At 38.9% G+C, this 21,688-nt stretch overlaps 1 protein-coding gene and 1 long non-coding RNA gene across 9 annotated transcripts in view; both read right to left on the bottom strand.

Annotated features, from left to right (window-relative positions):
• Nucleotides 1-337: 337 nt before the first annotated feature.
• On the bottom strand, nucleotides 338-1,354 carry LOC137865530 (uncharacterized). Its single transcript, XR_011101960.1, has 2 exons — nucleotides 1,054-1,354; nucleotides 338-552 (listed from the first exon to the last, which is right to left on the bottom strand). It is a non-coding gene; the product is annotated as an uncharacterized lncRNA (long non-coding RNA).
• A 5,447-nt stretch (nucleotides 1,355-6,801) lies between these two features.
• BCAS1 (brain enriched myelin associated protein 1) overlaps nucleotides 6,802-21,688 on the bottom strand; it is a 48,698-nt gene continuing 33,811 nt past the window's right edge. For 5 of the 8 annotated variants that reach the window (XM_068700394.1, XM_068700395.1, XM_068700398.1 and 2 more), the window contains 4 exons: nucleotides 20,022-20,186; nucleotides 17,116-17,181; nucleotides 13,271-13,540; nucleotides 6,802-7,890 (listed from right to left, as the gene is read on the bottom strand). In XM_068700394.1, the coding sequence (XP_068556495.1) occupies nucleotides 7,816-7,890; nucleotides 13,271-13,540; nucleotides 17,116-17,181; nucleotides 20,022-20,186 (576 nt within the window). In that variant the 3' untranslated portion in view covers nucleotides 6,802-7,815. The remainder of the gene's footprint in view (nucleotides 7,891-13,270; nucleotides 13,541-17,115; nucleotides 17,182-20,021; nucleotides 20,187-21,688) is intronic. The other 3 variants (XM_068700393.1, XM_068700397.1, XM_068700399.1) reach the window with 3 other exon arrangements.

Genomic DNA, 21,688 nt, shown 5'->3' on the forward strand with positions numbered 1-21,688 from the left:
AACAAACAACTTTCTCTAAAAGCACATGCTTTGCTTCAAAGTGACATTTGTTAAAAGTCTCAGTGTCCATATTATATTACATAACTGCAGGTCAGCTATGGTGACTGAGACAGTGACATGGGATAATGACAGAAAGCAGCTTTGCCTTAACCCTCGCCCCCTGCATCTCCCACATGCTCTGGACACAGCATGGGTTTCAGCTTCCTTTCATATTTTTTCTAAACTGCTTTGCGACACTCAAGGCAGACTACAAACTTAAGGCATGTTGAGACCTTCCTCTGTTGAGAAAAGGCCAAAAAACAAAACAAAACAAAAAAACCAACCACACACACCAAGATTAACCTGGTAACCACTTTAAAAATATATTAAAGAAGTATTTATTATATAGCACACACAGAAAAATAGTGTTTGTAATACAGACAAGCCAAAATCCAATATCATTCTCCAAAATCAAGATGTTCAGTGCAAGCCTTGCTTGGATCTGTTGGTGAGGCTCCAGAGTTATACAGCTCCTACTTACAAAATGCCAGTGCATTTTATGGGCAAAGTCAACTGAAAAAAAAAAAAGAAAAAAAAAAGAAAAAAAAAAAAGGCTTGTTATTTCTGTGATGAATGTGCTTATGTACTTCTGGGCTTCAGTAAATTTACACTTTAGCACAGCCATTCATCTTTAAATAAATATTGATTGAGGTCAAAGCTGTTTATGTTTTCAGGGTTGAAGTTAGGTGGCTAAGTCCACATTTAGACTTCTAACAAAAGGAGTGTATCACCTCCCTAGCTTACAGGTGCACAGCACTCCTGAAGTGTTTTTGATGAGCGTATGAGCTAAAACATCACCACAGCATTTCCAAACCAACCACATCACAAACTCCAGAGGAGGCTAAAACCAGAAAGGTTTATCAAGGACTGGTGTCTCCTTGGGAGACCACAAATGTACCCCCCTCCCCCCTCACACACACCCCCTGAAAGACCAACCACATACTCCAGATCAGAATACAACAGAACAACCCCACACCAGTCTGCCTGCTCTGTTTGGGAGCATGCAGCCCCTACCTGGTACTCTTTGAATCCAACTTCTTCCAGCAGCTAACACACTAGCTTTATTTCCTTCCCTGTCCCTCTTAAAGGGGGTTAAATCTTCTCAGCAACTCCTATGAAAACCAGCTGGGCTGACCCACCCCACTGCAGCGATTAACCTTTGCTAGGTCTCTGTGGGACCTGTGGACCCCAACATGACAGCAAGTTGATGGAAGTTTTACTAGCAGGACTGAATGGAAGTCAGAGAATGGGAGAAGGAAGCCAAAAATGACTTTCAAGTACAGTCGTGATGTTGACAAAAACATTAGCATGGACTCAGTCACAGTGGAATTAAATTTATGTAGCTCATGTCTCTGGTGGGGTCTTTTGCTAGCACAGTTGTAAGCACTTACAATCACCAAAATGCTTCTGTATGCACCACTAGTGGGTTCTTTGGGTACAGGGAAATGTTTCTACAACATCTACAACTAGGTTCCAATCAATGATTGAGGATTTGAATATAAATACAGGCATTTTATGTTGATATGTAGGTGCTAATAAAATTGCCTAGCCTTGATTGCAGAATTTGATCAAGGGTGCTTCTAAGTTTGTGCCGCAGACGTTTAAGAGGTTACTGTCTCCACTTAATTGCTCTCCTATTCTTATGGCAGCTGACAAATCCTTTCAGTCATCTCTGGTCATACCCAGGCATTTTAATTTACTCTCAGATAAGTGTGCAAAGCTGTGAAATACTTCTGAAGAGCCAGCACAGATAGACTTCTGCAAGCCTCCTATAGTACTTCCAGTAAGAATCACCAGGCTTTAAGAATTCTCCAGGTATCTATTTATATGATCTCCTCAGCAACCAAGCACGATGTGCATTCATATGTAATACGTCATCTGCTCCAGAGTGGTGGCAACAAGCACTTACATTCATATATTTACTAGAAATACTAAACAATTTACTAAATGTTAACTATTTAAATTAATTTACTAAACTATGCAGAGAGAGGAATTTATTGTCTCCTGTACAAAGGCTGAGTGAGAAGGCTATGAGAAGGAACAGATAGATGCAGGATCAACAGCAGGCAGTGGGACATCTGCAACCTAAACTCCTACTCTTCCTACAGACCTCGCATTGTAGCAGTGATTGCAGTGCTGCCTGCTGCCCTGTTAGCCCACGCTCCCTTTCAGCCCACGCTCCCTCTCAGCCCACACAAGTGGACTCTGAAGCCAGCTGCTGGCAAAATCTCATGCATTCTTCCAAATTCTCTCCTTGTGCCCTGGAAGGGAGGCATTGCAGAACCCCCTGAACACAGTGCTCTGTGACAACCTGCCTACTGAGGAATTGGGACAGCAGTGCTTTGGTTTGAGTCAAATGAAAGAAGGGAAGGCTTTCATTTCTACCAGACATATTTTCTCATTTCTGTTCTCTCATTTATCAGGGATTATATGATCGATCTATCTGTGGAGGAGTACGTAATTTGATAATCGCATGCTTTTCCAATACTGTGAATTGATGTTAAAAAAAAAAAAAAAAAAAAAAAAAAAAAAAAAGCTTCAGAGGTAAGCTGAATTTTACAAACAAAGTTTTGCACATGCAATTATTTTCCTCCACTCATGACAGCCACTGCCAGCTCTCAAAAGCTGCCAAGAGAAAGCTTCTAGTGATAGTGCCTCAACATGTTGGGATGCTTCAATCTCATTTACTCAAGTAATGTAATTTCAGTTTATACCAAGAATCTATTCCTTCAATAACCTAAAAATTGCAGACAGAAAAAAAAAAAAAAAAAAAGTGAAAAATTTGAAACTTAATCCTTACTTCCCTTGTTTTCCAAACAACCCTAATGAAGAACTCACAAACATCCTTAACATTTCTGAAGTACTGCAACAAAGATGAGCCTGCAAAATTCTAGTAATATTTTAAATGTCCTAAAGATTGTGTCCAGGGTCTTTATTGTTCTTTGTGCACTGCAATAGTTGTAGTAGGACTCTACTCCTACTCTGTGTAAAGGTAGGTGAAGGGGTAGTGTCAAATGCTGCATCACCTGATTACATTGGGATGTGATAAAGAAGGAATTTGGACTTTGTACCTTTCCGGTATAAAAAGCAAATTGTTAATGCTTCCTGTGCAGTAAGCTGTTTTCCTACAGAGTTTAGTAGGTGACAAATTTAATAGGAAATGATTAAGTAAAAACAAAGAATGCCAATAACAGATTTATTCTTCTTCTTCAATGCTTTTGATAATTTGTTTTTGAAAAAATAATGCAGTCTTTAAGGAATTTATACAGTTCTTCAGCCTCTGTCAAGGCTGGTGCAGAATTTCCTGTTTTTGTGTTCTCAGAACTGCTAAACTGCTGAAGTTGCCAGTAAAGACCTGGGTGTGTTATCCAGAAGAGGTGGAGCCTGTAGCAAATCCAGATTCTTCACTGATATTCTCAGATGAGTATAAAAAAAATTAGAACTATTCCATCTGTAACCTCACAAGTAGGGTCAGCTCCCACAACCACAACTCATTCGTTCACTAACCCTTTGTGTTTATGTCCTGCCACACAATTCTTTCTGTGTATGAAACCATTGATTTTGTTGTGTAAGTCATCCCAAAAACAGCTGTAAACATACAAAAGGATATGGATGTAGTCATAAATCATGTTCTAAATGTGGGGTGCAGAGCTAGCAGCGTGACACACACTCACACCCCCTTGGAAGCAGTTTTGTCCTTCCCATGGTTGGACTCTGGTCTCAGCATGAGTAGACCTTCCCCAGTCATCTCCTAAAGCACAGCCTTTTGCTTACAAGGGATACTGCTCACGTTCCCAGCTGGAAACCTGCTCCAGCTTTACACTGGGTTGGGGTGAGATACAGGCCTGGCATGGGCAGAATTTGGCTTTATCTTTCAGAACTGCATTTAGCAAACTGCCTTATTACAAATATGATAACAATGAGTGCCAGAAATACTCCACAGACTTCTCAGAAAGAGCAGTCAGGCATTGGAACGGGTTGCCCAGGGAGGTGGTGGAGTCACCACCCCTGGGGGTGTTTAGGGAAAGGTTGGATGTGGTGCTTAGGGACATGTTTTATTTGGTGACATTGGTAGTAGTAGGGTGATAGTTGGACCAGATGATCTTGAAGGCCTTTTCCAACTTTAATGATTCTATGATTCTATGAACATGTAGAAAGTACAGGTGTGAGGGAAACTCTGGGGTATTTCTCTATTTTGCTTTGTGTGACTGATTGGTGCACACAATTCAACAAGAGGTTTCAGTAGACAAGCAACCCCCAGGAGCTTCAGAACACCATATCATGCAGGAACAAGACCATAATTATGATATTTTCAGGCATATAAGAACAGCTAAGACAATCTGGAGACCACAAGAAGTAACATATCTCAAAACTCAGTGCCCCAGAAAAGTGTCCTGCCTGACAGTCTCGTGCTCCAATGAACTCCTCAGGCCAAGGTGGCGAGCAGGCCAAGGGCATCATGATGTGAGAGGAACGGGGTTTTGGGGTGCAGAGAGTGTCTGAGGGGCCCAAGGGGGCACCCTGGGGCTGCCTGCCTGGCTGCTTCTGGCCCACAGGGCCTCCTCAGACCCAAGAAGGCCTCCTCAGGGCCTCCTCAGAGCAGCAGCCATGAAGATGCACACAAGACAACCAACATACATGGCAGGCTGAAAAAATGGGCTGTAGGCAATGCTTACACCAAATAAGTAATAGCTGCTGAAGTGCAATTATCTATTTTGTGTGTGCTGGTAATTAGCTGCTGGTTACACGCACGATTAATGGGTGGACTGTTTAATAACGGAAATTACATTGTTCTACACAGGCTGTGTATTGTACGAGTCAGTGCAGGGCAGTTTTGCCAGGAATTATCTATAAAAAACTTTGAAGTGTAATGAAGTTAAACATCTGGACAGATTCCAGGGAAGAACAACTGAGCTCAGATATACTTTCAAAGGAGATAATTTGCTTTCAGGTTACAGAAACCCATGGCACCCAGGCTGGTGAGGAGGTGCTTGTCACTCTGTGCTTGGACTGAGCATGGCCCACCCTGAGCTCATCCCTGAACCGCAACCAGGAGTGGAGGCTAGGGGCAAACACCTGCCTATTGTAAAGAAGTGCTTATTACACAAAAAGCAGCAGTTTAAACCCATTCCTGGGTTATTTGTATATTCCTGAGATGGCATTTGATTCATAAACTTTTTCAAATACTAGTGCATGAAACACACCTTAAGATCCTGCAAGAAATCTGATCTGCTTCAGTTCCCCTCAAAAGATCCTATGTATAAAAACAGACCTTGTTTGCTGACAACAAAGCCTAAATGCAATGTCTTGGTTTGGCTGCTCTTTTCCTTTGTCTTGGATTGCAGCCTTTTCCAAAGCTTTGATTTCCAAATCACTTGTTAAGCTTTACCGGGCCTGAACATAAAAGCTGTACTTTCATGTTTCTTATACAGCATGTGGAATGCGGAAGCTCAACTTAACTGTGGATGCATCTCCTAAGACCTTTCTTCCTCCTGGGGCTCCATGTGTTGCTGCTTTATGAGAAGGCTGACTCGCTTCTTCAAAGCTTGTGTTGTTCCTGTTATCAGAGAGGAATCAAAAAAAATGGGGAGTTTCTCTGTGGGAGGCAGTGCCAACCCTAACCGTTAGTTCATCTGCAATAATAGTTCCATGGCACAGGGGCATCCACGGCCAAACTTACTGTTTTTCTTGTTTTTCTGCCAAGAGGATTTCCTGATTCCTGAAATTAGCCCTATTGCCAAGTGATATGGTCAAATCACATGGTCACCAGTCCTAATTGCCTCAGGAATACAGAAAGGCAGTCAGTACAGATCTGCTCCTAAAACAAGGGCCAACAAAGAGTTATCTTCTACAGAAGGCCTGAACTATCCACAATGTAATAACAATATCTATGCTGTCTATAATATACTAATTATAACATCTATAGGATATATAATACAATTAGCTAGAACATTTTTTATTTGAAAATAGATTAAATATAATTCAAATACAGAGGCAATTACACCGGTATGAAGTCATGATATAACACGATAGTTTATTCCTCTTTTCTGATGGCACTCGCTATGCTGACATCTGGCACTTTTATACAAGCACATAACTAAGATGGTTGTCTCTGTATGTAGCTTTACATGCACTGATCTAATTAAAACTGTATACTCTTGTAGTAGATGAAACCTAAGACTGTTTTTTTTTTGTGTTGCAATACTGGATATGATGATCCCAGTTCTTTCCTCATGCTACTATAAATGGGGATCTACAGAAGTCACAGGTCCTACGCAGCTGTAGAAGTAGGTTGTTACAAATCAGGTTTGAAATCTGTAAGCGGTCAGTCTTGATTGATATCACTTTGTGTGGCATCAAAGACCCATTGTGCCAGGGAGGAGAACAGAAAGTGCTGTTTATAACTAAAAGACCTTTTGTTTCTGCTCTCTACATGTAGAAACAGTGGCAAGTTTTAGTGTTATGCCTCAACTCCACGTTTGCAAGGCAAGTGCAAAAATGCTGCTGAATCTTTCTACAGTGAATAGTATTGAGAAAAACGGCTCTTTTACCCATCTATGACTATTCAGAAATGTAGTTCTGCAGATTTTACAGAATTCTCACTCAATTGCCAGTTATAATCTTTCCTCAAATAAAGACAGACAGATATTCACTCCACAGGCAGGGCTTTCATATGTTGATTTATACCTTAATGTCACATCTATCATCAGAAAATAGGGATGCAAATAATAAACTTTGTTTTAAGATTAAAGCAGCAAATGATTTTGTGAAAGGATTAGTATGTTTATTTAATCATAATGAGATCAAAATATACAATATATATCTTTCAGATGCTAGTGTGACTTCAAACGTCAGGCTTACAGTTTTTTGTCTGAGTAAATAGCTGAATAAACCACAGAAATCTTACTTTTCTGTAAAATTTATTAACTACAGTTATTACAGGAACCTTGTCAAGCAGGGAGGTGCCTGGACAGCCTTGATTTTGATTTTATTAGGATTAATTACAAGTATAGATATAAACAAATATCTGATGAAACAACTAACTTTTTTTCTTCTTCCCTGTCATCTGAAAAACATTAATAACAGGATTGTAGGTACAGCCTTGGAGTTAGGACTACGGTGGGGACACGGGTGCCCCCTTGTGTTCCTATTAGAACCTTAAATAATTTTTAATTTGTTATCCTACCTCACCAGGACAGAAGTTGTCTCAATCATGTAAAGCTTTTGCATTTTAGCTTTTTAATCTACATTAATAACCAATATGAAGCATAACTTTATAACCTCTGATTCTATCATACTGCAGACTTTTTGCTAATTTTAGCACTATTTAATACCACAGAAGGTGACTTGGTTGTTTTTACATTTAAGTATAACATTTATCAAAAAAGATTTTTTTCCTGGCTGCTTTGAAGCTCTCTAAAACTGAGGATTTGTTGCTCATGCCTTGCTGCACAAACTGCATTCCTTTGTCACATGCATTTTTTCTGCTATTTAATTCACTGCCCATTTCTTACCTTACTACCCTCTATATACTGAAAATCATCCACATGACCTTTCTTTAAATATAATACTCCACATTGCTTCTTGATGATCTTTACAGTTGCTTTCTAACATCTAATGAACAAACCCTGTAAATGATATACCTTAAATGATACACCAATGTTTATTTTAGCCTCAGGCATCTGATGACAGCCATGTAAAGGAAAATAATGAGTCATCTCTATTGCAAGTGAGCGTAGAGAGAGCTGCTGATCCTTCAGCAGCCAATTGTATTCATTACTTGGATTTCCCAGCAGGTAGGATAGACACTGGATCTGTTTGCACTTCGGCATCAGACATCCTTTTGGAACCCTGTGGAATAAGATATAGAAATTTATTTAAAAAAAAAAAGAATATTTCTAAGCAGTTAAGTGGGGAATTATGTGTTAGAGCTTTGCTATTAGATGTTTTCCACTCATTTCAGTTCCCTGTTCTTCGTAATTTGCTCTTTACTTAGTATGTAAGTACCTGAACACCATCTATATCCCAACAATCCCAGAATGCTACTGCCTGCAATTTTGCCTAAATGCATTGGTTCATTCAATATGATTTTTATATAATTTCTCCAATCGTCATGAAAAGTGATTGTGCTGACTAGCTAACATAACAGAGACATGTTCCTGCTTGCAGTATTGTAGTTTTGGCATAATTCTCACCAAAATATCTCTGGTCTAAATGCTTCACTGAAACCACACTAGGAGTCCATCAAGCATGATTAATAGTGTATTATAGCCAGCCTTGGTCTGCTCTAACTTACAGGAACATTAAATACTTTTATGCATGACAGGTATTTGACAATGTTAGAGTGATAAAGCTTTTCTACGCTACAAATATAATTCTGGTTTTGGAAAAAGTTCAAGACACTAATCTGGTTTAGATGAAGGAAATGCATAGATCTAGTTCTGCTAACAAAATCTTCGACCAGTAATTAATAGAAACTTGGTTTTAGTTTACAATGCCTTGGCCCAATTTTACTGGCATTGAACGTTGCAGCAGAATGGATCCACAAACACTAAGAGGTCACTGTTAACAGCGTGTATGGATGCCAATCCTGTTTGCAACTAGATGCCTAAATCATTACATACTGAACAGAAAAATACAGTGACAATGCTAAAAGCGGCTATGTGCTTTTCCTACAACATGAATTTTGCAGAATCATATATAAATTGTCCTTTCACATAGTACAATTCATTCTGGGAACCTGACTCACCACTTTAGGTCACCATGGGACTATTTTGTGTCAGATTGGGAAAGGGAAAGATCTCAACTTCCTCATCCCTTTCAGGGAGGTAAGATCAGTGTTTTTGTATATCGATTAGACTTCACCTCACTGACATGCTTTCAACTTTTCACCTTTGAAAATCTAAGTATAAAAAGAGCAGACAACAAACAGCCCCTGCCTTAAACTAACCATAATACTGTGCTAGGGTGGGCCAGGAAACAACAAAACAAAACAAAACACTCCATTGACTGCAGTGGGTTTGCTTCTGCTTACACTAATGTTAAGTTTTGAAGACACTCTGGAACAGAATGATTTTTTTTTTCTTTTTTGCTACTTACACGTAGCAGCAAATATAAGGCATTAAAAAAAGATAAACACACAATAAAAAACAGTTCTAATGTCTATCAAAAATGCCAAATGAGCTAGTCATTTCAAATTTGTCCAGCAACCCTAAAAACCTGCTCAACACTTAGATTTCCTCTGTTACAAAAGTAGAGTGGAGTCTCTCAACCATAGCTGTGACCACATTAAGCCATTTCTAGGCTGACCTAGGAAATAAGATGATACCATTTGCCAGCCTTCCTATAAATGATGCAGACTGGGTGGAGACTAGGGGAAGGGGAAGCTCGTTTCACATAATCCCCATTTTGACTCATTTAGTATATATGCAGAATGTCTCGTTGTTATTTGCCTATACTACAGTCTCCCTGCTGCACCCATTTTCACAGTGGTTGCTGATTAAAGCAGGAAGCTTTAAGAGAGACAAGCTGATGATTCTTGTTAAACTGGAATTTCCAAGCCTGATGTGAAATAAAGAACTTTGTTCCTGCCCTTTTAACGGACAAATTCCAGCTCTGCCCTCAGATTCAGAAGCACGGGTACCACTGGCTTATATCTTGCTCTTGATTACTCTGCATAATCTCTTTCAGCGCAGTGAAAGTTGCCTGCATTTGTGACAGTTAGACTGGAACATATTTTGGGCAGAACACTTTAAAGTACACATGCAGGAATGTCCTGGTATTGGAGTATTCTTTTTTTTTTTCCCCAGCTTGTGCTCAGAAATTTATGTCAGTGTACCAGATACACAGATCAGAATAGGTCAGAATAGTTTCCACATGCTAAGCACTTCCAGCTTCTGACAACTTCAGTATGAGTTATTCCAGCTCAGAAAACAATACCATTAATCTTCTGTGACCCCACCCCCTCCTTTAAATTTCTAATCTAATCTTTCTAATTTTTACTAAATACCTATGCATTTTATATAGCTTAGAAATTCATCTCTTTTCACATAGGAACAGCCACTGGACCTTACTGTCTGTGCCAAAACCACACAACGAGGCCATAATACTGTTTGCTTGCATAAGTGGCTCCGTTTGTATCAAAAGTTTCAGTAATTTTTAGCCCAACTGGGAGCAGATGCTTGTACTGAAGCATTCTCATCAGCTGCATTCCTGCACTATGACATCCTCTTACTCTGTGCCCTTTCCCAGACGAATCAACAGATTGAGGAGAAAGTGTTGTTAAAATAGCTGCTATTGAAACAGCTCATCAGAATTTAGGAGGAGCTCAGTGGGCACGGGTTATGTGAGCAAGTAAGACCTCGCAAGATCTCGTTAAACATCTTCTGCTTCCATTTTATCACTATAAAGCTTTATATATATGTATATATGTATGTATACATATGTTTTTTTTTTTGAGTTGTTACCAGATACCTGAGCTGTTACCTTGAAAGGAAACTTCTGGCATTGGTTTGTGTCTGATCTAATACTTTTAGATTAATGATTACACCTTCCCGGGTCTTAGTTTGATTACTTAGGAGATGTGTAGATTATTTTTTTCAAAGCATTACAGAACTAGGTTTCTTAGGTGTGGGTAATCTTTGTGATACTGAGAAAGAGGTAGTCATTTCCTGGGATATATTTTCCATAAACATACCTCTTTTTTTTTCCCCTCTCTCCATCTACAATTGCAACAGAAGACAAGGGGCTACACAGTCAAGCTGTCTGGTATCCTACTTGAGCAAGAAAAATATCTCACAAAATCTCTCTACTTCCTCTACCTTTGTACTGCATTCTTTTTTTTTCTCCCATAACTGTCTTTTAACCCCTGCATAACCTTCTCTCTTGATCAAAAAGTTTCCCTCCCCCCTCCCCCTTCCCCCCTGAATCACGGATACCTTTTCTGCATCTCTGACTCTTTCATGAACTTGCACTTAAAAAGCATTTTTCCTCACTGTTTTATAGTTCCTACTATCTCTGGATCCTTTTTGGAATAATTCTAAATTAGTGTCTACTTTTAAACTCTACAAAAAAAATTTTGGGCACAGTTCATATGAATGACGTTATGCAAAGTGCAGTTGTCAACAGAAAAAACCTTCCTCATACATTCAATGAGAATCATGATAAAGGAGAGCTGTCAGTGCTTAATTACAATAAATTACCAGACTAGGAAAAGAAAAAAACCTCAATTGTCTCCAGAAATCATAGAGGTAGTTAACCTTTGGCCTGTTTCTAGATAACCTATAACAATAACAACAACAAAAAAATGTTACCATCATGTACATGGTGTAAGCCTGGATTCCTGATTTTACTGCTGGGATGGGGGATGTTGTAGGCCTCCACATCTGAATACTACACCTACACACCATGCTTGGGGCATGGATCAGGTGTTACACACATGCACTGATGTTGTGTGCTGTGGAAATTTTATACAGAAATTTGGAGACAGAAGGAGATGAGGAAAGAAAAGTGTTCATGCATATGAATGTGCATGTGTTTGGTAATTCAATTAAATAGTATAATACACAGATACGTGTAAAACTATATCCTCTCTTTCTCATGCTGTGCTAAGCAAAAACAATAATAAAAAAAAATTTCTTTTTGACTTCACTGGGACCCAAGATGAAAGAAGCCAATGGAAGCTGGTGGTTATTACAGATGAGATCCAAAACTTTCTTGCTCCACTGAAACACATAGGAACATTCCAGTGGTTCATGATGGACCAGGATTTTACCCCAGCACAACAGGGTGAAATGCAGAAAGCAGAAATGGCTGAACTGTTGCAATCAACATTTCAAAAAGTTATTTTTCTTTTGCTCTTAATTCCCCTGATAATGCATAATTATTTTGGTAATGCAAATAGCCCTCAGTAGGATATATAGTAATTCTGTGAAATGAGTGCAAATTAAATACTTCTTATGATGTGGAAAAACATCTGCCTCAGAATGAGTCATATTGGTCTGCATGGCAGCCTGATTTTATAACCCCATGTCCTAATAGGGCTAATTTTCAAATGCATGTTACCCTTTCACTCTGTATTGCTTGACATTTGTTCTTTCAGACCTGGAGGGATGACTGGCTGTCTTTTTCATTCATGACAGCCTTAGAAATAAACTAGGGAAGGAGGAAGAAAAAGAGCTATACATCTCTCAAGAGGAAACAGATTCACTAGGAATCATTGCAGGTAATGTAGTCAAATCAGTTGAGTTTTTCTTGTACCCCTTAAATTTTGTGATGAAGCTCAGGTTACAGACAAGGTTCCCAAAAGTTTCTAAAAAAAAAAAAATGACCCCATAACTCTGTATTAATTGCTGCTGTGGCAATGGGAGGAAAGAGAAGCAAAACGCTCTCTTCCAATTGATTTATAAAAAGTAATGGAAATTTGTCCTCCTGCAGAGAGGCTCGAGAAGCAGCCCCAGAAAATTCCATCTATTTAGTGGTCTGAAGAAACACTTGTTGCATCAGTAATAAAAAGTCTTACAGTAACTCAGATTTTTAGTGTCCTGAATTCTTTCATATCTCCACTTCAGGTTTCAGTGAAGTGGGGGGTATATATCAAGTTTAGGGTACAGTTTTACAAAATAAAACAAAAACCATAACAAAAAAAAGTTAAAAGTACCATGTGTTTTTGTTTCTTTAACTAGTCCATAATTAATTACTAATGCTAGGAGCTTATCTTGTGACATCTGTGCTGGCTCCCATCCATCAAGATCTCTATCTTGATTTTTCTCCTGGAAGTTGGGTCTACCGCTCCTTGCAGGGATGTCCCAGGTGCTCTTGAGCAGCATTTGAGCCACCATCACAGGAGACAGGTTACTCCAGCAAACTGACATCACCCTCACTTTTCCTTTATATACACACCATAATTTGTAGGCAGTTCAGCACCTACTACCAGAGCAGCTGAATCATCCCCATAGCCAAAGCATGAACCTATAAAAAGGGTGTGGGAGCCATTATGGCTGTCCCATAGTAAATTGTACCTGCCTGTGAATCAGTGCCCTGAGGTCCAAGTTTTCTCACCTTTGCCAAAATTTGCTTTTTACCCTTAGACCTGCAAGCTGCTTATGAAATTCCAGTCCTGACACTAGAGCACTGTGCAGTGAAGCACAAAACTCACAGGGTTAACAGCTTGCAGGTCAGGTGCTTAAATCAGCTGAGAAATAACTTAAAAGATAGGATTAAATTAACATACAAGGCTCTTAAAAAACCCTCCAAGTGACTGCCTCTTCTCTGTCCTCTTGTAGGAGGAGGGTTCCTTTGAAGCGTCTCCTCCGTTCTGGATGGAGTCGGTCTCGGCTGTTTGCTGCTCCCTGGAGTCTGGCTGCTCTCTGGCTTCCTGTTTGCTGCCTTTCTGCTTGCTCAGTTCCACTGTCGACTTCTTGTCTTTTGAACTCTCTTTGCTCTTTTGGCCCACAGGTTCACTTTCAGCTGTGGCAACTGGCCTCTCTGTGGAGTTTGATGTCTAAAGCAGTTTCAAACAATGGTTATTTTTAGAGGGAAATGTAAACATTTTGGAAGGCGATCCATAAATATATTTAGAAATGAAAGGCCACCTGGCAGGGAGAAATCCTGCTGTCCAACAGGTTTTCGTCTCCAGATTTCATGACTGACTCCTGCAGCCTTGACTCAGGGAAGTACTCCCAGGGAGCTGACAGTTACTTACATGAGCAAGGACTGCAAGACCAAGCCATCACTGCACAGACTTATTTACACACGTCTATGCTCAGGCTGCTTTAGGAGCCAGGGAACATGCATGCAAAGATGCACAGTCACAGGCATGCACTCCCACTGTTACTCCCCCAGCTTTTGCATTCCAAGCTGTGCAAGCACCCAAAAAGTTCTAGGAAAAGGTCTGGGGGAGGATGGAAGTAAAACACATATTAAGCAAAAGATTAAAAACGTCTCTACAAAACGCAATGCTCCATCAAAAATTAAAAACATAGGGAATAGCACATAGAAAATCCCATGTATAAGTGCAAAAGAAGAGAGAGTAAATATTCCAAAGACAAACACAATGGCAGTGCACCTATTTATAGTAAAGGCAGAGATTCTGAAACTTAGAGAAGTATGGGATATGTTTGAAGTTCAAAGGAAAAACATGTAGACCTGGCAAACAATTGATAAGACAATTAAACTGTCACTATTTCCATAGTAGCAAATTACTAGATATGTTTTTTCCTTATGCCAAAAATCACATTACCTTATTTATTTTCTAAAATAATATTTAAAATACTATGATAAATGAACATATACATTTACCATGTTGAAAAGCTGGAAATCTTACATCTGCACTTATGGCACAGCTAAGAGCTTAACGATATGTAATTTTTCCAACTTTGTGGATTTTGCTGTTACTCTTCAAATGTTTAGTGTTCTTCTAAAAGCCTGGACTTACACACTTATGTGAAGGTTAACTTTCATTCAAAACAAATACATATTTAGACAATTTCAGACAAAAACCTGAAAGCAGAAACTCTAGACAAATAGAATGCAAATACACCTCTGAGATCTATTTAAAAACAAACAGAAACAACAACAACACAACCCTCAAGACACTCTAATTTTCTGGGAAACAAGAATGAGAATGGTTAGCAATACTGCTACTTGCTTTTTTTCACTTGATTCTTCTTTCTTTCCCTACCTAATCTTAGAAAGAAAACCACCAAACACATGAAAGTTATAGAACTTGCAAAGTTGTTTGTATTGCAAACGTTTAATACATTCAGTCTTGACCAGCTATCTTAAGTCCTCAACAAAATATGGGCTTGTATTTAACTATTTCCTCTTCCAGGGAACTGACGTGGGTGTGTGTTTGCTTACATCTGGATTTGCCTGCTTAAAGGACAAGCACAAAGCTAGTCTTTACATTAGTTCTGCAGGCAACTCATGAAGACAACACATGAAACCGGGAGATGCAGCCCTGTACACCACGGGCAGACACCATCTGAATGCCAATAGTTTATCAACACAAATTCAGGAAGCCCAGAGTTCAGGAGAACAGTCTGGGGAGCTGCACAGACATCGCACACTGCCTGCACCTTGTCCACCTCGCTTGAGGAGGAAGGATGCACCTCCAAGTACCCAAGCAATGTAGGAGCTCTCCCAGCACAGGGATAAACAGAGCTTCATAAGCCCAAATTTGTGTCTTTCATTTTGATTCATTTCAACTATAAAACAGGAAGCACTCAGATCCTTCTTACTCTTATTTGCCTTAGCTTGCTTTTGAAACATTTCCCTTTGGTGCAATTGCAGATGTGCACATTTGATTCAAAAATAACCACAGCACCCAAAATACAGCGATGAGACTGGATATGTCAGAGTTCAAAGGTGCCATAACTTCTAGCCCTTATTAACACACTGTGAAATCTGTGGGTTTATTCTGTGGGTGTTAAATTAGAGTCAAGTCTTGCTCACCACACATATTTGATTGTGTAGGTGTCTGATAGTTGCAGTATTGCAGCCGAATGCAAACTGGCTACAACAGGACTATTTCTGGGAGCAGGTTTGGCCCTTTGATGTTAGTCAAACAAAACACTTAAAGAAATATTCATAATACATTTTCCAGGCAAAATAAGAAAAAAAAAAAAAAGATCAATCTGATAATCTCTTTGAGGTGTTTCATATTAACCTTGAAAGGCAGGAAATTGGCATATTTTATATTGATGGGAGCAGCTCAGGAAATACAAAGTGAAACCTATGAATAATGAAACATGCTAATGTTTCTTATACTAAAGGCTGATCTGCACCTGACAGATTGCTTTTACTCTCTCAGCTATAACTGTGCCACTGAAAGGAAAAAAAATAAAAATCAACAGGATAGTGTTTTTCCCATCATGTTACAGGAATCCTCAATCCAAGGCTGCTTTTTAAATGCAAAAGACCAACCCCATAAATTTTGACAAACTTTGGATAACTGCTGTTTTGCATTTCTGCAGAATGGCAGTGATGAAAAATGAAGATTTGCAGAATTCTAGAAGTGGAATGACAAAATTTAAGGGGATTGTTACACAGAAAATCTAAAAATGGAAGTCTACAGCAAATGAAGACTTCCTTGAGCACAAAGCTATGCTAAGTTATACCAGAACAAATAAGCAGCAGAACTAATAAGTTGTTTAAAAAAAAAAAAATGAGGTAACCTGACTGCTAATTAAAATAATAAAATACTAAAAATAAAATATCTGGGATGGTAACTTTTAGCCACTTAGCAGATCGTTTCAGAAAACTTCTATGAAATAAAGAATAAAATGTCACAAGACCAGACCTTCTGTATTCTGGGATGTTTTAAAGAAAGAATTCATAAAGTTTAACTGAGAAAACCATGAAAAAATAAATAAAAGGGAGAAAATCACTTTTCCAAATAATTAAGAAGAGATATAAAAATAAAATTCTGAAGGGTTACTTTTCAGTACAACCTTCACAGACCCTGAGTCTTATCTCAGAAAAGGTAATAATATTTCCATTTCTAATAAAAATATGATTTTTCTAGGTCATTTTTTAAGCAATAAGTAATAAAAGGTCATATTGAAATTTTGATACAAATTTTATGAACATAGAATAAAGCAAAAAGAAACAATAAGAAAAAATATTTTCATGGCTTTTGTTAAATGGCAGTAGAGTTTTCATTTTCACTTTCACTTTTCTTCTATGTGATTTTCCACCTAAATGATCCTTTCCTCTGCAGACACATCTACATTAAAGTAAAAATCATTCTATTTAGTTTCACTGCCTATACCAGCAGAAAATAAATAACAAGAAAAAGAGAAAATTAAAACAAAACAAAAACATTGTTGTAGCAAAAGACAAAAAGCATGATTTCTAATGTGATTCTTTAAAATCTTGTTTAATGGTATAAACAGATAAAATAGAGAGAAGTAAAGAAATAAGGAAATAGATGAAAGTGAGATGAAAGTGAGCATACAATACTTTTTTTCTCAGGGATTTTTTTTTTTTTTTTTTTTACATTTCAAAAGCTAAAGCTGCGTGGAATTAGGTGATAGCAATCCATCACCAAAAGATGAAAAAAATCTAGGCACTTACTTGGTGACTGGGGCTTGGGCCATTTACCTCTTCTGAACGGGTTGTCCCTCCATCACCCTTGCCTGACTAAAATAACAAAGGATTATAGGAATTCTATCTAGGTTCTTGTCTGAAACATTAATCAATATGAAAACACACAAATCAAACAATGCAAGGTTTGTTTAAGAATACTTTTTACAGTACTAAAACAAAAGCAGACATTTCAGGACCTCTAACAACATTTTTGAAATACCTACAAATCAAAGTTTTTTTGTTTATTTGTTTGTTTGGTTTTTGGTATATGACACAGCTGCCTTTTGCATGGTAATTTTCCCATTAAGGAGTTAGAAATTTCAATGAAGTCTCAGTGGACCAGAGATCATAGGCAGTAAACAAGACAGTGCTATCAACCCTGCCACTGTAATGTTTTACGAAAAAGCTTTTGCTTGCTTTTCAGAGACAAACCTGCCTTATAAGGTCTAGTGTAACTTCCTTTCTAGTTTACTATCACACTAAGTGCATATTCCATGAATAATTAAAGCACACTTAACATTACAGATATATTTTTTAGATTTTATCAGCATCCATTCTCACCAATTTTTGCTTTTCAGTTTTTGCCTTCTCTCTACATGCATCTATGTTATGTAGCAGCCCTTCTTGGTGCCCACTCTTCCCAGCCAGAAGAATCAAAGCAGACCTTGAGGCTATAGCACAGGCAGAGTAAACCTTGACTCTTAAATACATTGTCAAGGTATGATCCCTTCTATCTAGACTTAAAATGAAAAAAACCTGTTTGACAAACAAGCTCAATGAGTGAATATTACAAGGTTTGTGACAACTAGATTAAGGTTTAGTTACAATTAGTAATATGAAAGACAAGGAATGGCCTGTACATGTTTAATTAAAAAGTGTTAGAGGCTTCAACATAGTAGTCTCTTGAGTACCATATAAGCCAAAGAGCTTAGCAGTAAAGAATAAAATAAACACCATAATTTCAAAGTGCCCAAATTTAAATGTCATTTTTACATTGCATAAGTTCAATGAAAACAATGAAAGGATGTGACTTTTGTTCTAAAGATAGATCAGGAGGATTTGTGGTTTTCTGCTGCTTGTAGATTTGTTATTTGAAGAACAACATTATCTGCTTGATCCTAAGTATAGTGTTATTGCAAGGAGTTTTTTCAGTCTCTGATTTTCTCATAAAGCCACAGAAAAATCAATATGTAGCAGCAGCATGGTAGAAAACTGAATCACTATGACAATTAATTACTTGTCACAAATTGTGGGGAAGATGCTCTTTCTGGAACATGCCTCTGCTCGGTCTCTTGCATGTTTCTGCTCGTGACTCTTTTTTATCTGTGTAAGAGGTTGTAAAAATGGAGGAGAGGAAGCACAGTGTGGTCTGTCTTAACACTGCAGGATAGAAACTCAGTCCAAAGTGCATGAAGATGTGTTGTGATAACATCTAGCTTGCATTTCTATTTCAGCAAATCTTTAAATGCCTTCAGAAAAATTTACTAACATTAAGAAAATTTATGCTAAAACAACCACATGTTTTTAACTTTTTAAAAAATTTCTTGCCCAATACCAAAAGTAGCAATACACAAATGTCTTCTGTCTTTGCAGAAAGTTATAAAGTAACCTTGGGACTATCATCTTCATGCAGAAGAGAAATACAGTAGACAATCATAATAATGTATAAATAAATAAATAAATAAATTCAAGTTTCAGCAGCCAGGTAGGTAACTGATATAACTATAACTTGCCAAACAGAAGACTGAACAATAAAGTACATCTACAGCAGGAGCATGGGTTTTACTGCAGAGGTCCTGTCACCTTCCTTACCATACCCAGCACCATTTGTTTCAGAGGCCATAACTTGCACTTGTTAAGATCCTATCTTATAAGGTTTCATGGCTTGCTTCATCTACAGCAAGGCAAGAGAAGAGCTCAAAGATGATACACCAGATGAGTCAGTGACCTGCATCATAAGGATGGTACAGTTTGTGCAGACTGATAGCACTTCGAGGCATTTCCCACCCCTCCTGGAGGAGCCTCCTGCCCCAGTACCACTGGTGAGAGATGGAACACAAGATACGTGTAGGCATTGGGTTGAGGTTTGTCCAAATTCCGAGTGAAAGAGTTTGAATGGATGATAATATGAGGTTATTTCATTTCATTCATTTTTAGTGTTCATCATTAGCTCACAAGCATTACAGAAGCTAGTTGTTTAGCAGCATTCCTCTTTTGAAGAACACTGTCTGGCTGTCTTTTGCGCATGGATTAGTCAGGGTAGCTCTTCATACCTACAACTCCAGGACAACACCAGCCATGTTATCACCTCAGTGCCTTCCTTCTGCTTTCCAGTTTTTTATTATGATTAGACTCTACTTCGTGCCTTTCTGTCATCTCATTTATAACATCACTGAAGCAGCAACTGCATCTTAGTACGTGCCAGCCTAGCTAACTGAGCACAAGCTGCAGTAACGGGTTTCAGAGGTAGAAGCAGAACTCCCTGCAGCAAGCCCAGCGCTCACAGCGGTGCGGAGACATTTCACCTGCCTCTAGGAGCAGCGCCCCAAGCCTCCCATCCAGCAGAAGCAATCCGGGAAGCTGAAGGCACGGAGGCACTTCAGGCTGCTGGGTCGCCCCTGAAGGGCCCTGGCCCACCTGGGCAGGGGAGCTGGGGCCAGCTCGGAGCCGGCCGAGCTGCGGCAGCCCCGGGCAGCGCCCGGCCGAGCCGCCAGAGGGAGCTGCAGGATGCAGAATGCTCTGGATGCTGTGTGGGGAGCAGCATCCCTGGCTGCTGCAAGCAGGCATGCCTGCGCTCCTGCACCTTACTTAGGGAGCTTGGAAAGAGCTTCAGACATAACCACCCCGCCCTCCCAGACTCGCAGTCGAGCTGCAATTCACAGCGTCCCGCTTACCAGTTTGAAAAACTTCCTCAGGTTTGCTTTGGGGGTTTTGCTTTCTTCTTTTCTAGGTTTCACTTCTGTTGCTTCTGGGCTTTTCTCATCTTTGTCAGGAGCCACAGCTTCTGAAGACGCATCTGTTTTTTCATTGCTTACGATCTCTGCTTCTTCTGATGTGTTCTGGGGGTTAGTTTGAGCAAACATTAAAAATGCAGAAAAAAAAGTCAGACAAAAAAATCAAATTCACTCATTAAGAGATCACAATCAAAATGTTTCAGCAGTACAGTAAGGTGGGACAAGAGGAACAAATATAAATATTGTGTGAAAGCATTCTCTTAGTTTCATTACATTTGCACATGTTCTTTAGGAAATCTAGTCATTCCAGTTCAACAAAGTGTATAAGCCAGTGGGATATTAAGCACTCATTACACTGAAGAAATAGCTGTTCTTGAATAGTGGGGTAACAGTTCCTAAACACAATTTTTAAGGAAATTTTAACTACAATTATTTATAGCAGTATGTGCCGTGAGTAGGTGACACTTAGGTAAAACCTTTAAAAAAAATAATGAGAAAAAGCTCATGCCTAGGTGTTCACACCCAGAAGCAGTAATAAGATTAAGTAATTCAAGAAGAAACACACACAACAGCGTAGACATTAATTGTTAAAACTGTTTAACACTCTTCTTTGACAGTGAAATATTGAAACTTAGGATCACAGTCACAGCATTCTCAGGCCAGCCACATTTGCCTCACTAGCTTCCTTTCCCAGTTGCAAAGACAAATGACTTCTTGAGGTATACGGTATTCACATACCTCATTTATTATCTCACCTAATCCCCTGGGTCACAGTCACCCTCTTCAATAATCTTGACCCCCATTTGAGTTCAAGAAAATCTGCTGGGTACTCAGCAATTTTGCTTTTATGGAAGGATTTTGAATCCCACTGAGCTTTAGTGCATTACTGGAAAGTTCCTTCTATTATAACGAGACTTCAACAGGAGGCGTGCAGTTTGTAAACTCCTTTGAAATACGGATCTCCCTAAGACTTATTAATCTCCTTCTTGGCTCATTTCGCAGCCTTCTCAAGGTTGTCCTGGGAGTCCTCGATGAGTTTAAGGGGAGGACAAAACCTGGGCAGTGCAGCATGTGTGAACAGGAGGCTTCTTGCTGGAGGAGGTGGAAACACACCTGGGCAGGAGGCTGGGCAAGACTTCCCTTAGCTGATTCTTCTGCCTTTTATAAATGCCCTGGTAAATAGCATTCTCCTGTGCCCACAAGAACCACTAATTAATTCCCATCCCACTGAAACTGTATGACATGTCTTCCTTTCTGCCATAAAAAAGCTATTATGTTAATAACCAGGTAATTTGACCTGAAGCCAGCACTTTGTCATTTTGCAGCCTACCCAGAAAGGTGCAGAACATTATAAGGACAGCATAAGTTGCACTCAGCCTTCAATATCAAATCAAACAAAAGCAGGTACTTTCGTTATAGGCATTTTAAGCACAGACTTCTGTTTAAAAGTATAGTAGCTACAGCTGAAATGCATAATGATTACTACAGGAAAGAAATGCTGAAAATAAATCTCAATAATTTATATTTCACAATTTTTACATGTACATGCAGTAGCTCACATTTAATGCATACTCATAAGAATTTTGATGAAACTAATTTTAGCCACA

This window comes from Anas acuta, chromosome 16 (genome assembly GCF_963932015.1).
Source record: "Anas acuta chromosome 16, bAnaAcu1.1, whole genome shotgun sequence".
NCBI lineage: Eukaryota > Metazoa > Chordata > Aves > Anseriformes > Anatidae > Anas > Anas acuta.